Source organism: Lepisma saccharinum, chromosome 6, assembly GCF_977018435.1.
Source record: "Lepisma saccharinum chromosome 6, izLepSacc3.1, whole genome shotgun sequence".
Taxonomy (NCBI): domain Eukaryota; kingdom Metazoa; phylum Arthropoda; class Insecta; order Zygentoma; family Lepismatidae; genus Lepisma; species Lepisma saccharinum.
In genome coordinates this window covers 52,189,042-52,205,763 of record NC_139234.1, presented here as the reverse complement: position 1 = coordinate 52,205,763, position 16,722 = coordinate 52,189,042, and the positions used below count along the sequence as shown (strand labels likewise).

Genomic DNA, 16,722 nt, shown 5'->3' with positions numbered 1-16,722 from the left:
AATTCCATGAGGCATTACCTGATGACACCATATGTAGTGTTATTCTCATAGGTGAAAAATCATATGTTTATGATGTAAGAAATGAGAGGGTCACAGAGCAATTCTAGAGATCCGATTCAAACACAGAGGCCCTTTGGATATAAAACAACACTTTACCGTCAGAAAATATATTACCTACCCATTTTATAGCACCTCTGCTCGTGGCAGAAAAGCTTTTATATATATTACCTACCCCCAAATAACACAGCACATCTGCCAAAAAGCCTAAATAACAATTATTCTGTTGCGACAAGACCAAGCCAGTTTGCATGATAATATCCGAGAAGGCAATACTAGGAATTTCCTCAATATGATAGATGGTTCCTGAAAAGAGCATAGTGTAGATAAGAATTTCTCTTTGAGTTCCATGACAAATGACATGTAATTTCCCTCGGAAAAGGCACAGTGTAGGTAATGTCAACAGATATAATCTCCCAGGCATTTACTAATGATGATGATTCATTCATTGTTTTCTGCCTAATTGGCAGGTTTTTCACTGCAATCTCCAGCTTTCCCTGTTCTCTGCCTTACGCTTCGTAATAGCATACTCTGCTGGCATGCAATAATTTATTGCTGGCCGAAACATGGGACTGATCAAAAGATTATAAAAACATGGAAGCAATAAATTATGTTTGTCCGCCTCTCTCCCATTGTATTGATCAGGCAATTTTTGCCTGCATAACAGCAGTTAATAGCTGAGCCGATATGCACAACACTCCACTAAGTTCTAAGACCCAATACATTTTTACAAAATCCTTGGGTTAGGCAGGGTGTTACACTAGAGCAAAAAACTCATATGAACATGTTGAGCAAGTTTTAAGTGTAGCAAATCTGCATGAGAGGAGCTCTTCTTTTCTGAAAAATCCCCTTCGGGAATTTTTCCAAAATCCTTGGGTTAGGCAGAGTTCCACACTAGAGCAAAAAGCTCATATGGGCATGTTGAGCCTGTTTTAAGTATAGCCAAATCTGCTTGAGGGGAGCTCTTCCTTTCTTGGGTTTATCCCGCCGTAAATACAACTACTCACGGGGATTAGGTTCGGGGTTCCTGAGTCACTTTGCAAATAAGTGGGCTTCGGCGTTGACAGTACGGTGTTGATACTAACAATGCACGTTTACATGGACATAGACCCTCTGAAGAATACTGTACCGGACTCTGCTATATTGCGTGGTCACTCATCTCTCCTGGACGCGGGACTTGCACACGGTTCCTTTGTGGCGAAATTGTTCTCCGAGGTCGATCGCGACGAAGAATAATTGCGACGATATGGTGAACTTGCACCTCCTCAGTACTTCGGGCGTTCCTCTTGTCACTAGCGTCGGGTGTACGTGGTCACGCGCCGGTTCGGAATCTCTCTAGTGTCGGGCATCAATTGGGCGTCGATCTGCAATCATCTCTCTCTGGTAACGGGCTTCGATTGGGCGTCGTTCTGGAGTCGTCCTTCTCTCTCTCCCTCTCTGGTAACGGGCTTCGGTTGGAACGTCCATCTGGAAACGTCCTTCGGGGTTTGGACAGTGTTCGGCTTTGATGTCGTCTTTGGTGCTGGCTTCACCGGATGGTAGCGGCGCATCGTTGCGGGTGCCGGGGAGGCGACGGCCCCCCTTCTCTATCTTCTTTAGCCCTCCATTATTATGTAGTCCACGCTTGGCAAAAACGAATCACCGCGTAATCTTCACCAAAATAATGCGCACGCTGGTAACTCTCTATCTGCAATTCGCTCACGGTACGTAAGAAAACGAAGTCCACGGACACAAAACAATAATCACGCGAGAGTGTAGCGCGGAGATGCTCTCTCTATGAAATCCGGGTCAAAAACTGTGTCTGGAATGGTAGTACCGCATATTTATAAGAGATTCAAATTCGTCCGTTGAAAAGCACGCTCAAGTAGCTTGGCTTCGCTTTCGGAGGAGATGCGAATGACCTGTGTCCATTGTCTTGAAACGCGGTCGGCAGCGCGTCTTCGATCCTTTCAGGCTTGGGCTCCAGCTGATTTTTCTGGTCATCCGTGAAGAATGGGTTTGCTCACCCGCTGTTACTTCAAGCTCCGTCGCGACGAAAATATTCCTTTCTTTTCTCCGTGTTGGTGCAAATATGTCATTTTCTAAGCGGCGGCTGTCACTCAGGAGAAACCCGTCTCCCAACTCCCGACGTCTGGCTCGGATACAAAATTTATCCACAAAATCAAGAACCTCACACTTTTATATTTGAACATAAAATGAATCAATAAACAAAAAATAATTTATATCGAACTGAGTTTCACATGTCACTAGATACCGTGACAGCGTCTGCATTCTCGTTTCCTGTGAGATGATCCAAAATTTTAGAAAAAGATGGGTCTTTATTTTGCATGTCCCGTATATTAAAACTCGGACTTTCCAAGTGATGCATTATTATATCTGTCATGTCTGTGTCGTCGTCTTCTGTAGGTTGCAGTGGCTGTCTTGATAGACTGTCGGCCATTTTGTTGGCCGTCCTTTTTATGTGAACGGGAATTATTTGAAATTCCTGGATATTCTGACTCCACCTCGCCATTTTGGAATTTTGTGAGTTCTTACTGTTATTCAAAAAAGTTAAAGCACGGTTATCGTGAACAGATATACCGCTTTTCCCAAGAGATAGTAGCGAAAGCTACGTAATACATAAATACATGCCCAAATTTCTAAAGAGAAAGTGTCATATTTTTTCTCAGCCTTTTTCAAAGTCCGACTCGCTAAGCAGACAGGGTGAAGTTCAGTCGCCCCCTGTTCATTGATAAGGGCTGACAGAACACACCCCCTATCCCACTTCTTGAGGGGTCTGTGAATAAGTAATTAGGCTTTCTTGCGTCGTAAGGAGCAAGAACGGGTGCGCTTACAATTTTCTCTTTAAAGCACTGAAATGATTTTTCACAATCTGGTGACCATACAAATTTTACGTTTCTCTTAAGGAGTCTCAAAAGTGGAGCTGCATGTGAACTGAAATCAGAAATGTAGGTTACAGAAGCCAGAATTATCGGAGAAATTTCAAAGCCCTAATTATGTCCTAAGCAACATATTTTCTGATATGAAAATTTTGAATTATCGATGTTCAGTCTCAGGTCATTTTCTCTAATCCTAGTAAATGCATTGCTCATTATTTTAAGCAATGTTTGAATTGAATTTGCACTGAGAATGATATCATCTAAATATATGGAAACCTCTTTCTCGTCGACACCGCTAAACACTAAGCTGATGCTGTGGTTTAACACCTGGGGGGAGTTCTTGTACCCCATAGATAAAAACTTATACTGATAAGAATGTAAATTGGGGCTGCTGAATACGGTTTTATGTTGGGAGTCTTCACTTATTCTGCATTGGTAGAAACTAGATTTAAGGTCAAGTTGTGTGTAATGTTTCTTACCAACTAAGTTATTCAGTGTGTCGGAAATACAAGGCAATGCAAGTTATAACATGGAAATAACTGTGATTGTAAAAATGTTTCAGTATTAAGGTATTCAAGTCTAAACAATTGCTACATGCTTAAAAATATACAATTAGTTAATGTTAATAGGACCTATCCTTACTCGTATAAGTATACACAAGCAGATGGTGAAATTGTTCTCATCAGAAAACCTGTTCAGTATTTTCTTATATGCACATGTAGAATTTGATTTATGCAAATGCATGTGTGTATTATGAGAATTTCGAAATTACAAAATCAGTTTGGACCTGTATTAATTTGTTAAATAAAATTATCTAAATGGATACAGCCTCTTCTCGGTACACTTTTGGAATGGAAAATAGAAGAGAAATATCCATGATTTCACATTTATGCTTATATTAAATCATATATTTTTGTGTCATAAATACCTCATTTTGTAGTAACAAAATAAAATAATTGACTACCTTTACCAGGTGGTGAACGAGGCTTTCAAATATTGAAAATGTGTGAAAGATATATCTGGTCTCACCACTTTGTGCCTGCAGTTGCACCCCAAATAGAAATACTAGGTAACCTTAACCATCTGTACTCCCTCAAGAAAGTAAATGCATTGCATGGTTTATAAATATTATGCTGTATGTGAATGTTTTCCACTGTTTTTAGCTCGCGCAGATGTGTTATTGTGAAATAAAGTACGTCTGTTACCTTGCTGTGAAACAGAACTGGAGTTGACAGTTTCCGACGTTTTCTTTCGCTATTTTATTGTGCACATAAACGTTTTTTTTGCTAATAAAAGGTGGCGAAAGTGACTTTAGATGGAAGTTATTATTTTTTTTAAGCTGGCCATACTTTTGGATCAAATACGTAAATCCCTTATTTGCGTTTTCCACGAGTTGGAACCAATTTAATATTACATAAAACATCGAAATTTATCGATTAAAAAAAACAAAAAAACATAAATCTCGAGGGGATACAGTGGGTTTACGGCCTCGAAATCCTATTTTATTTCATTCTTTTGCTACACAACTGAGTAACAACTCGATTTACTACTTTAGAATGAAATAATGTTCATGCAGAAGCAACATTATTATAATACAGGACTACACTTTTCTTTATAAATCAATAAACAGAAGGAAGAAAGGCAGTAGCAGTACAACCAATTTAGGCTACATGCTTTCTGTTTCCTCGAACTAACATAATTATGTAGGTAGTAGTTCAATTTACTACCTGATACGAAACCGAGGCATAAAAGCTGGACAGAACAACTGTTGCAATGAGAAAATCTTCAAAAAATCTCCGTCCTAACTGCAACGTCCATTTTTATTTTTTCAAGAGAAGTTTCTGTATCTCAAGAGACCTATTTCGTTCTCTTAGCGAATACAGCATCTTAAGAGACCGAATATCGTTCTTACGCTGCCAAGAAGCGTAATGAAACAGCGAATCTTAAGATGGATCTTGAGAGGGGACTATGAAACGAAAAAACACGCCCGTAAGACTAAGACTCTCTTGGCACATACTCTTCTTATCCAAGATGGTGCTTGGCTAAATCTTGAGATACGCTTATGAAACAATATGGCGTCGTAAGAGAGGTCTCAAAACGTTTCCTTTTGTAGAGAAACGACTATGAATACGGGCCTTAGGGGACTCAAACAAGGATGCATCCTGTCACCGGTCCTATTCTCACTGTTCATAGATTGGGTAGCACATGAGATTAAAATGGACCAGAATTCAATCCCATACGTAGGGGTGCAAAGTATACCAGTCCTTATATATGCAGACGACATAGTCATCTTGTCCGAGACAATAGAGGGTTTACAAAGGAGCATAGATAATATATACGAGGGGTGCAACAAATATAAAATGAAAGTAAACACTAAAGAATTAAAAATTATGGCTTTCAAAAATGGTTATATGTTTAGCGGACAGGAAACATGGACATACGGCGGGGATTTAATAGAGCCGGTTAAAAACTTCACATACCTGGGGGCAACACTTTCCATGACAGGAAGCTGGGCACACCACATAAGAGCAAGAAAGACTAAAACAAAATATGCAATAGAACAAGTCATAAGGACAATAAATAAGGCACCTCAAATGCCTTTCCTGGACATTCAAAACCTCTATTCATCAATAATATTAGGAACATTAAATTATGGAATAGAACTCTGGGGGTTAAAGGCGGACAACACAATAACCGGCACACAAACAGAATTCTATAAGAGGGTAATGGGCGTAAGCAGAGGTACGGCCAATTATGGGACTCTCGAGGAATTGGGCTTGAACAGAGACACGGTACAAGCACGGATGAGGGTTGTTAAATATTGGATGCGATTATCACTAGAGGGCCAAACTACGCTGAGGGGACAATGCTTAGAAATACAGACAAGGGAGGAAAAGGTTGACAACTGGGGTTGGGAAGTGAAAAATCTCTTATACAATAGCGGAATTGGTTGGGTATGGGAAGAGGGAGGAAGGGGGGCATTTCAACAGAAAACCAAATCAGAGACAGATTACTGGACATAGACAGACAAGAAATAACAGCAGACTGCCAAAAGAAGTCCTCAATCAGGGAACAGTTAAGAGTAAGAGAATGGGGGAAAGCGAAATATATTAACGTTGTGGGAAAAAAGGAAAGAGGGGCGCTGGCATGGTTCAGACTAGAGGGATGGAAAGAATTAAGGAAGAGAAACGAAAAAGGGGAAACGACATGTATGTGCGATGGAGAGGAGACCAACGAGCAGTTCCTCCTGAACTGCCCTTCTACACGTGACCTAAGGGGCAAGTTTCTGAAAAACTAAACAGCGAGGAAGGTGATAGAAGTGGTAAACGATAGAATAGAGACAAAAGAAGCGGGAAATAAAAGAACGGCGGGGTTAAGCTATTAGAGAAGACAGCGAAATTAGTGATCACGCTCAAACCGAGCCATCTGTATAGTGTAACATAAAGTGTAAACATCCCTTATTACATAAAGAAGAGGGGAGAAGGGAAATGTGAAATGCAGCCCGAGGAATAGTACAAAGGGGGGGGGGAGTTTGTGTGGGAAGTGAAAGATTGGAATAGAGGAATATAGAGACTGGACACCAAAGGAACCAGACACACAACTTTATTTGCAGGTGCAAGATTTGGATTGTTAAACTAGCTATACTTATTATGTCTAATTTTCTTATATCTGATCAACTACTAAGAGTATCTGTATATTAACGTAAAGAGGGTACAATATTAATGCATGACTGTAAGGAAAGAGAAAGTGTGTGTAAAGGAAAATTTATGTAGTGCGTACAGCTCGCACAATGAAAATACAAATAAATACAAATAGGAGCTGTTCTGCCTGCATTTACGCCGACGCACCCAGCAATTTTAAATCAATCAATCAATCAATCTGCCTGCATTTACGATCTGAATCAAGAATATAATACAATGAAGAAATTCATCCTAGCACAGAGCAAAATGATGAATTTTGAACGTTCTCATTGTTTGTACGTAACGAATTACAGTAGTCGTCGCCTTGTAATCAAGGAGTCCCGGGTTTGATACCCGGTGGAGGCTCATAGTGGTTCGGATCCCACTTTAAACTGTAAGTCCAGTCCCGATTAGCCTATCTGTGCATAAAGTGGACTTAAAATAACAAATCAAATGTATGTATGCATGTATGTGTGTGTGTACACCAGTGATGTGCGTCTACGCGTAAACAACGATAGTTTACATTCTACACGTAGACTATGTTATACACGTAGATTACGTAATCTATGTAAACAACATGGCGAAAGGTGATAACTTAGCAAAGGGCGCGATGGAATTAAAATAAAATTATACTACGTATCAGTTGCTGATGTGTGTGGAGAACTTTTCATACTCTTTCTTTCAAATTCGAACAATTTCTCACCTAGGAAGAAACCTAGTATAGGAAATATTCTAGTGCTTTATGGGGAAAAGACCACTCTTGCCTCACGACTGCCATCTGTTGTTGTTTCTTGCATACTATTTATCTTCTTCCATAGTTGATAATAGAAGAGAAGATAAATTTTGTTGTAAATAGGGTTCTTTTCATTTCGTTAGGAACCAATATAGTTGAAAATGTCACTTTCATTTCATGAAACCCTTGAACATTAATTTTAATGCACCTTAGATTGTCTACGTAGTCTATGTAAACTACAACCCAATGTAATCTACGCGTAGATTACGTGTAGACAACGCATGTAGACGTAAACTTATAGTCTACCGCACATCACTGGTGTACGTACACACACGCACGCACACAAACTGTCAATAAATACCTGCTTAAATGTTCCTGAAAGCAGTAAAGCCCTTCCTCGGCTTCCAAGAGATCCAAAAATCTAGTTATCACACAGAGGACTGAAAACGTAGGGTTAGGTGTTTATATAGACTTTTCTATCTGGGGAGTGTAAGTTCGCATTTAGGAGGGAGTAAACTTAACGAATTGTGGCGAAGTGACGGCCTTTGTAAATTCATGCTAGTGCTAATTCCAGCAATCGCCGGTTCAAACCACTTTTATCTGTCGGTTCGGAATACGCATAATTTTCCGTCTTTTCATCTTCAAAATCACTGCTTCAAATATGAATCAATTTTAGCTGGCGTAACACCAGATGTCCGAAAAATCCAGAACGTTTTCCAATTTATGTACAAAAATGTCAAACATGCACAGTGAGAATGTGGTAACAAGCTGACAAGTTGTCGATTATAGATATCTTTGACGAGCTGGACTCCGCAGAGGAGTGGTCAGGTTGGTGCGCTACTCATCCAGAGGTTGCAGGTTTGAACCCTGGAAGAGGCATGGATGTGCCATTGCGTGTCCATTATCAGTTCATCGTTTATCCTCATAATTAACACAAGAGGTAAAAAAAAGCGACGTGGAATAATAGATATAGAGGAAAAAATACTCAGGTATTTCCTGAATGACGATGTTCCTGTATCGAGTTGCTGAACATCACCTGGTATGAATCTGCTTGGTTTTTTACTTCCGGGCACTATTGATAAGTCATTAATAAGTGAGGCCTCATTGAAAATGTATTAGAACTTTGTCAAAAAAATATTCAGAAAGATTAAACGACTTTAGTGACGCCGTGTAAAATGTAATGATATCTGTGAACAGATTTTGCCCCGTATACGTATATGAAAGAAAATGATTTGATTACATAGAAATCTAGATGATACATGGAAAATAGTAGAAATTGTAAAATAAGGAATTGACTGAATTGACGCGATCATAGCATTTATGATTTTATTATTTACTTCTATGGGCAGTGGTTATCAAATCGTGACGCCAGGGGTCCCGGTTTCGAATCCGACCTGGACGTGAGTGTCCTCATCAATTTCAACATATAATCACTCACCCTCATCTTTGGGATTAGCCAAAAGTGGAAGAAAAGTAAAATATACCAAATCAATCAATAAATCTTCGCGTGTCTTCTAACAAATTTTGTAGTGCAAAAATCGTTTGCACTGATAATATTGTCCAGGATAGAGTAGAGAGCACAACAGGTTAAGTAATTTTTCACCAAAAATAAAGATCTGTAATTTACCATTCATAAATTTATTTTTGATATAAACATTTCATACATATTGTCTTCATTTTTTTCTTTTTTACTCATGTAAATTGTTCGAGATTAGAACAGGACTTTTTCTTTTCCTGGCAAATGAGTGATTTATGAATGAAGAGTAGCCATAACGCATATGTATATATAATATTTACATATTGATTTTTATATTGCCGTTATACTACATGACATACGACTGGATTGATTAAAACAAAACAAAAAATCTTTATGACACACATGCAGGAACCTTAAAAAATGAAATTTTCTGAGCAATAGTTACAGTAAATTATATTTATATATAATACAACCAAATAATCACTATGATATGTGTTGGTGTTTCTCGCACCTATCATGTCTGTTTTTGAAACAGTGTTTCTCAACCTTTTCCCCACAATTATTGAAGAACGAAATTTGCATTGGAAATTTTAATAAAATAAGATATAATGTTCATATTGTGTTTTCACCATTTCCTCTAAGAAATATGACGCACCGTTATAATTTGTTTTTGGCTGTTTTCCTTGAGTTTATATTGGAGGCAACAAATTATATTCAAGTACAATACATTTCTTTAAAATGCTATTTGTCCTATTATCGTTATGTTGTACTGTGGTTAAGTAATTAAGTTTATGAAGAATGGTTGCATGTGACAAGTTATAACACGATGATTAATTAATTTTTAATTTTGGAAGTAACAGTCTTAGGCAATTTGTCAGTTGTTTTAAATGCTCATATACATGAAAATTTATGATTGGCATTCTGCTTCGGGTAACAACGTAAGGGGATATTCCTCGACAATTGACTACAGGTTATTTCTGCTCACTAACAAACATTACAAACCAGGTACACATCACTGATCTTTGGAGCCAATGTAATGTGTTGCAAAGATTGTTTAATAATATCCCAGGCACGTCACTTTAGTAACATCTAGAATTAAGTGACGTATATCCGGTTTATTTCGTTTGTAATGTGACAATGTGTATAATGCTACATGTATATAACAGACGTAACTATGTAAGCCTGAATAAGATTAAAACGGACATTTTTCGAATAATTGTTGTACTACACATTTTCTTGGAGATATGATCTTCATATATGTAAGTGGTATATGTACCTGAATTTATAATACTTCGACTGTTATTAGCCTAATATAGCAAGAAAAAATATTTCCTCAAAAAATGTTGCATAACAATAATAACAATATAAATATTTTAATATGGTCTCGAAATTAATAACATAAAAAACCACTCATCTACTAAAGAATGCATGAATTAATGAATATAATAAGGTTATGATGATAAGACCTAGACAAGATCTTTTTGCTAAACTCGAATGTTGCCACCTTCAAGGCTAAAAAAATGCCGTTATGATTCTTTAGCAACTTTTTTGTGAAACAATAGTTTCTTCAGGAAAAGTTTTCGCGAAGAAAAATTGGTTAAGAAACAATGTTTTAAAACAACATCTGATAGGTTTACAACAAAAATTTTCGAAAGCCACATTGAAGTGTTATAGAAAATTATCAAGGCAAGGAGTAAAGTTGCAGAACTTACGACACATAGTAAAATCTCGAATGAAAACTTGCATACTCTCTATTTCATATTAACCGTTATACAAAATAAAAGTATAAAATCATCTTGACTTGAGCAAAAATAAATATTGATTCTATTATCATTTGTGTCACGCTGAAATATCAATTCGCAGTGTGCATGTGCCATGTGTTTGTGTAATTATTACTACCTGTGCAGTACATTCTCGATATGATCTTGCAACGTAGAAAATCCTAGCAAGAAGTTATCGAATATGTAAAAGGCAGACTTTAATATATTTTTGTACTCTGTTACACAACATATACTAACATAAATTGCTCGTTTAGGAGGTTTTCAATTGGTAATTTAAAAAATGGACTCATATTTTATTCATTATCACGCCCTAAATATTATTTAGCAGGCTGTATCCACAGTAGAAATATCTCATGGTTCCTCTCATTGCTTGATTATTGATGTAAAAAAATGTTGGTTTTTTGTTGTGAATCCTTTCATATGTTAAGGTCAAGAACTTTTATTGGCGTTGATAGTTTCTCTTAGATTTTTACATAATATTTTGTTGCAGTAACATTACCTTGCTCGATCTCTCTCATTAAATCTACATTTGAATAATAATTTATATCCACAAGTTTAGGAATATTATTTTATTTTGTAGCTTACTCTATCTCATAATAAGATATTTAAATTTTGATTGATATTACTATATGCTTTGCAAATAGTTGCCTGAAAACATTCGAGAATGCATTGTTTTTAATAATATAATTCTTGAAGCTTTCCTGGCGGCCAACAATGAAGGGATTCTCTCAGTATACAAGCTAGGTCAGTTGAGGATATGGTTCCAAGTTTCAGTCAGTCTCATTCTCAATCCGACTTTAATCATTGAAGATGAGAGTGACTGATCAGGTTGATATTCTGAGAGAATCTTTTTAGCATTGTTTTGTGGTTTTCTCATCAATATGCGTAATTCTCACTTGCCTTGTTAATTTTCTATTAATTGAAGAAATAAATAAATAAATAATATAAATAAGTGAAGGGAGAAATGTTACAATGAAGCAAGCAACTTATTAAATATTGTGGGTTTTCTGCCAAAGCGCCATACATAATAAACATATTGCATCACGCAGGATTCTGTACTTAATTTTTTACGTATGCAAATGTAACATATTTTCTCTTTTATGAAATAGATTATTTTTTAAAGTAACAAGTTGAAATAATTTTACAAAGCCAGGCGCATGAAGGTTACTATCATAATATGAATTATATTACAAATGGCATGGAATAATAGGATTCTTTTTAATATATTTTTTGTTGCTTGTAATGGCGATGACGTGAATCCATATAGCATTTCGTAGAGTTCTCAAGAACAGGCAAGACCTAAATGTTTACCTACGTAAAAGTGCATGCGTAATTTCTATATGATACAGACAAAGCTGCCTAAATGCTATGCCACATCTATAATCTCTCAACAGGCATATTAAACGTGACTGTACATAGATTTACAAAAATTGTAGGCTTTTTCCATCTACATAAAATAAAGAATTTATAAAAAATCGTTTGTAGTATTATCTCACTACGCAAGATATGAACTCCACTGTCTGCTCATGGATTCGGAAAATAACGTGATTATTTATATTTTACAAAAAAAGAGCTGATGGTTTCTAGAAAAAAGGAATCGCAGCCCGCAATATCACGTGAGTAGAAAAGAAAACAATATGGAAGGGAATATGACGTTTTAAGGATAAACACCAGTTTACACAATATGGATTCATTCTTTGCTATTTTACAAGTATTACGTCTTCACATATATCACAGGAAAAATAATAAAACAAAGGACACAAATTACAGTTAGGAAGTTGTTTACAAACTTTTACAACAGAGAGGAGACAACACACACACGGAATTAGTAGCAATTATATTATCAATACAAGGATGAATAAATTTTGATTTTTCTGCATTATCATGACGATGTACAGATTCTGGTAGAGCTCCATTTAGCTGTATTTGTAAATCAGGAGTGTAACTACTCGGGTCTAACCTGTAACGAAAAATAAATAAAATGAATAATACTAATAATAATAATAATAATAATAATTCACAGTTAAAAACTATGAAGCAATATTCAGAATAGATTTGAATTAGAAATTTCGTTTTAATACCAAGAACAGTTTGCGAGATTCGTCTCCTACAATATATCCGTAAATTATATTACCATGTAAAATGTGTAATTGAGTTAATAGTAAATTCGAGTACCAAATTTTTGCCGTCTGTTGCGGAGGTGTACGGTGTGACAGAGGGACTGGCCACTATTGTCTCTTCTAGCACCCTCTCCCCCCAAAATCTGGTAGCGTCCCTGTCTATTTTTCTGCGGGAAGCAGGAATAGTTTGAAAACCATACGAGTAATTGAGCATGTTAATATATTTTTCCATGAACTTTTTACTTTTATTTTTACTGTTTTATTTAATTATACAAAGAACGATCATTTGTTACTATTTAAAAGGTGCAGACAGAGTTTTGCAAACAGTTTTCAAAGAGTCAAGATCGTTCACTTACTCCAAAGTTCTTAAAACTACTTACTGTACTTAAGACATTACGCTAGAAAATAAACTAATATACATAACAGGATCAGTCATGATGTAAAAAAATATACATTATGTGAAATACTCGAGAGATAAAAATAACATTTAGAAAAGTAATTTGGCCGTTATGAAATGGAATCAAATATTTGAAACTTAAAGAAGAGAAACTATAACTATTTGTGATAATTCAATAATAGGGGAGAGTTGCCGAAAATGGAGCGTTGCCTAAGTTGGACCGCCTTTGTTTTTGCCTATAGACGAGTATTTGAAACACGTGAGTTGGTACTACTGGTTGGCGTCAGTGCCATGTACAAATGACTGAATGACGTTCGACGTAGTAGGAGTGCTGTTATTGTGTTTCCATTGTTCGTGTTGCAATTATTGTGCTTCGGATCTTAAGCTCTTGTGTAGACTAGGGGTAAGTAATCAAATGTCCTGTAGTATATTATAAAAGTGGCATTCATTAATCACTAACTACATGTGGTAAAACTATGGTTTAGTTGCGTATGTTCGTGTACCGTCATATTTTTATTAACGGGGTATAATTTCCTAAGTTGGACCACCACGTGTTTCCCAAATTGGACCGGGGAAAGTATGGGCTGTGGACAGAGATGGAATTGCAAATGGCTATAGCAGCATACAATAATGGGGACTATGGCTTGAACGAGTGTAGTAGGAGGCATGGTTGGTTTGGTTTTACAGCTGACCGAATATTCAACGTGGATGAGTCAGGTTTCACCACAGTCCAGAAACGTCCACAAAAAATTGTAGCAAAGAAAGGAAAATCACGGTAGGTGCTGTTAGAAGCGGCGAACGTGGAGTAAATACCACAATGGTGTGTGCAGTGAGAGCTGCAGGTGTCTAGATACCGTAGACATACATACGTACCTGCCTTTTGTGAGCGGTCCAACCTAAGCAACTTGTGGTCCAAGTTATGAAACCAGTTGCCTATAATGGACCGATGTCACTACTTTCGTTTATGTACCCTATTGTATTGGTTCCTGCATTTTTTGTTGAAATACATATATGAAGTGAAAGCTAATAGTTTGTGCTTCTCATACCTACAATTTCGTTCTTTTTTTGTGTCTTGTTTTTGATGCAGAAGCAAAATAGTACGAACTGGTCCAATTTCGGCAACTCTCCTCTACGTATTTTATAGCTATTTGTATTGATTTATCATATATCTACAAACAGAACGTAGGTCTCAAAGAAAAGGGAAAAATATGCTTGTTTTTATATCCAGTGAATACGATTTTAAAATACATTGTTTCAAGAAAGGGTTCTGTGTTATCTGATAATCTGTTGAATCAACGCAAAACTTTACAGTTTAATTTATGAGCAATAAAAGTATATCGTCTGTATGGTTATAGAAATGACGTCACCATTACAGTTATATTTTGTAGAAAATTATAACTTACGTGTCGGTTGATAACGAATGTCGCGAATTACAGTGGAAAAAACCTAGTCTAGTGAATATCAGAAATGTTCTTAATTACAAATTAAATACCAGAATTCAGTAAATAGCCTAAAAACCGTCTCCTCGCAGGGCGATTATCAAACCACTACACAGGTATGGTGGTTTCGCTTTGTGTTCATTCACATAAATGAAATATATAATTAACATTATTCCTGTTTTGTATTCTGATATTCCAGTTGTCAAGGCGGTATTCCAGGAGCCAATTATAAATACTGTATACATATTTCGGTCATTTTTTTCCTTTACAATGCGTAGAGCAAAATTTGTCTCATTTCTCATGGTCATGAGCATGGCTCAAGACCAGTTCTGATGACATGTTCTCAAAAGAGATTCGTAGTTTATAATCACTGCCCAGAGTAATGCCAAAATTTACACTTTTTGTAGTTGATATCAAAGAATCAATTGTGAAAGAGAAAGTAGAGTAGATAAATTCTCAACTTACAATCCTTGATATCTTTGATGGATCACACTGGAATTTAGGAGTCTGAAGAGTTTCTTTCTCAGGTGTTAGGGAGTTTTCAGACCGAAGTGGCAAGCCAAAAGCGACAAATGACACTTGCCACTTGGACAGAAATCTTCAAAAATAAATGTACATGTCGCTTGTCGCTTACGCATCACTCGGACTGGACTGTTTTCTCAATAGCGTGATACGTTGTTTCGCTTAGATATTAACGCTCTATAGAAGATGAATTCATAGAACGCATATATAATATTGAATCATCAATAAATTCATATGACTATGTCGATGCCTCGAAGGAAAGTGAAGACTTGTCGAGATTGCAATCATTAGTAGATACTACACGAAGAATGTTTGTAGAACATCCAAATTAGTGTCTTGTGATGTAATAACAATAAGTGTAGGAGGATACTATAGGCTTACAGGGCGGCATATTAAGCCACTACATGAAGGCTTTGCAGGGCATTGAGAACACTCACCCTTATTCGTGATTGAGAAGCGTGTTGGTCACCTCAGAGATTGACAGCAAAGGACTCCGTTCCTGTTTATCTGGGGGTAACTGCTGTCGCTGACTGATGTGCTGTGAGCAAGAATATTCAGATTAGATACACAAAATAACACTTTAGTATGGTATGGGGGAGTGGGCAAGGTCAACAAATGATAATACATATAATCTACCGGTGACCATTCCTATATGCATATTCATTAAGTAAGAATCAACTAGTTTACCCGACCTGAAGACGAGAGTAAGCTTTTGGATGCACTATTGAGAATGCGAAGGGCCTTCGAAGAAAACTGAAAATTAGAAATTTGGTTAAAATCACAACGTCGATTGCTTTATATAAGTTACAATAACGATCATAATGGTGACGTCATGTGATTCCTGCCACAAATGATTTGTTCTGAACACTATCTGCAGATTTCTAAATCTATACCTCTTCTAGGTACATTGCTATGACAAAAATTGCAATTCGTATCTAATGGCTTACGTTTCTATCTTCGGATCGCTTCTATGGATAACGTACTGTATTTCAACACTTACATCCATCTATCTACTATGCTAGTTTCTACAAATTGAATACATTTTATGCAACTCTGTACTACAAGTTAGAATAGATCCACATATACGTAACTTACAATTGTTTAGTAACTCCATAATACTAAAACAGTTGATACAATACAAAATATTGGATCAAAGGAATTGGATGCATCTGTTTTCAAAATGAACTACAACTACACATCTTGTATTTGAAAGTGGTTATTGTAAAAGGAACTTGCAAATGAATTGTAGCTTTGGGACGCACTCATAATTTGATTTGATTTCAGTTTATAAGTCCACTTTTATGTACAAATGGCTAATCGCGACTGGACCTACAGTTTAAAGTTGAAAGGGACGCACTCACAAGTTTAAGTACCTCCCAGAAATAGAATCTGAGACAGATAAACAAATGCATTAGCTACAATATAGAGATAAGTTAACTTGAGCGATTATCCCTTGAAATTTATTTGTTTTATTACACCAATACCGATGGTAGGCTTAAGGGTTTGTAAAGGAGTTATAGATTCTCTTTTTTTTTTAGAAATTAGAAGTATATTCTACCATTCGTTCGTCGCATATCCGTTTTTCTTATATTTCTTTTAGAAAGGCCAGTCCGAAAGAAGTATACAGTCTCTCTCTC

General features: G+C 36.6%; 1 protein-coding gene across 2 annotated transcripts in view; it reads right to left on the bottom strand.

Annotated features, from left to right (window-relative positions):
• Nucleotides 1-11,238: 11,238 nt before the first annotated feature.
• ss (aryl hydrocarbon receptor spineless) overlaps nucleotides 11,239-16,722 on the bottom strand; it is a 256,618-nt gene continuing 251,134 nt past the window's right edge. For both annotated transcript variants that reach the window (XM_083123883.1, XM_083123884.1), the window contains exons 10-11: nucleotides 15,523-15,623; nucleotides 11,239-12,567 (exon numbers count right to left, since the gene is read on the bottom strand). In XM_083123883.1, coding sequence (XP_082980009.1) covers nucleotides 15,551-15,623 — 73 coding nt within the window. In that variant the 3' untranslated portion in view covers nucleotides 11,239-12,567; nucleotides 15,523-15,550. The remainder of the gene's footprint in view (nucleotides 12,568-15,522; nucleotides 15,624-16,722) is intronic.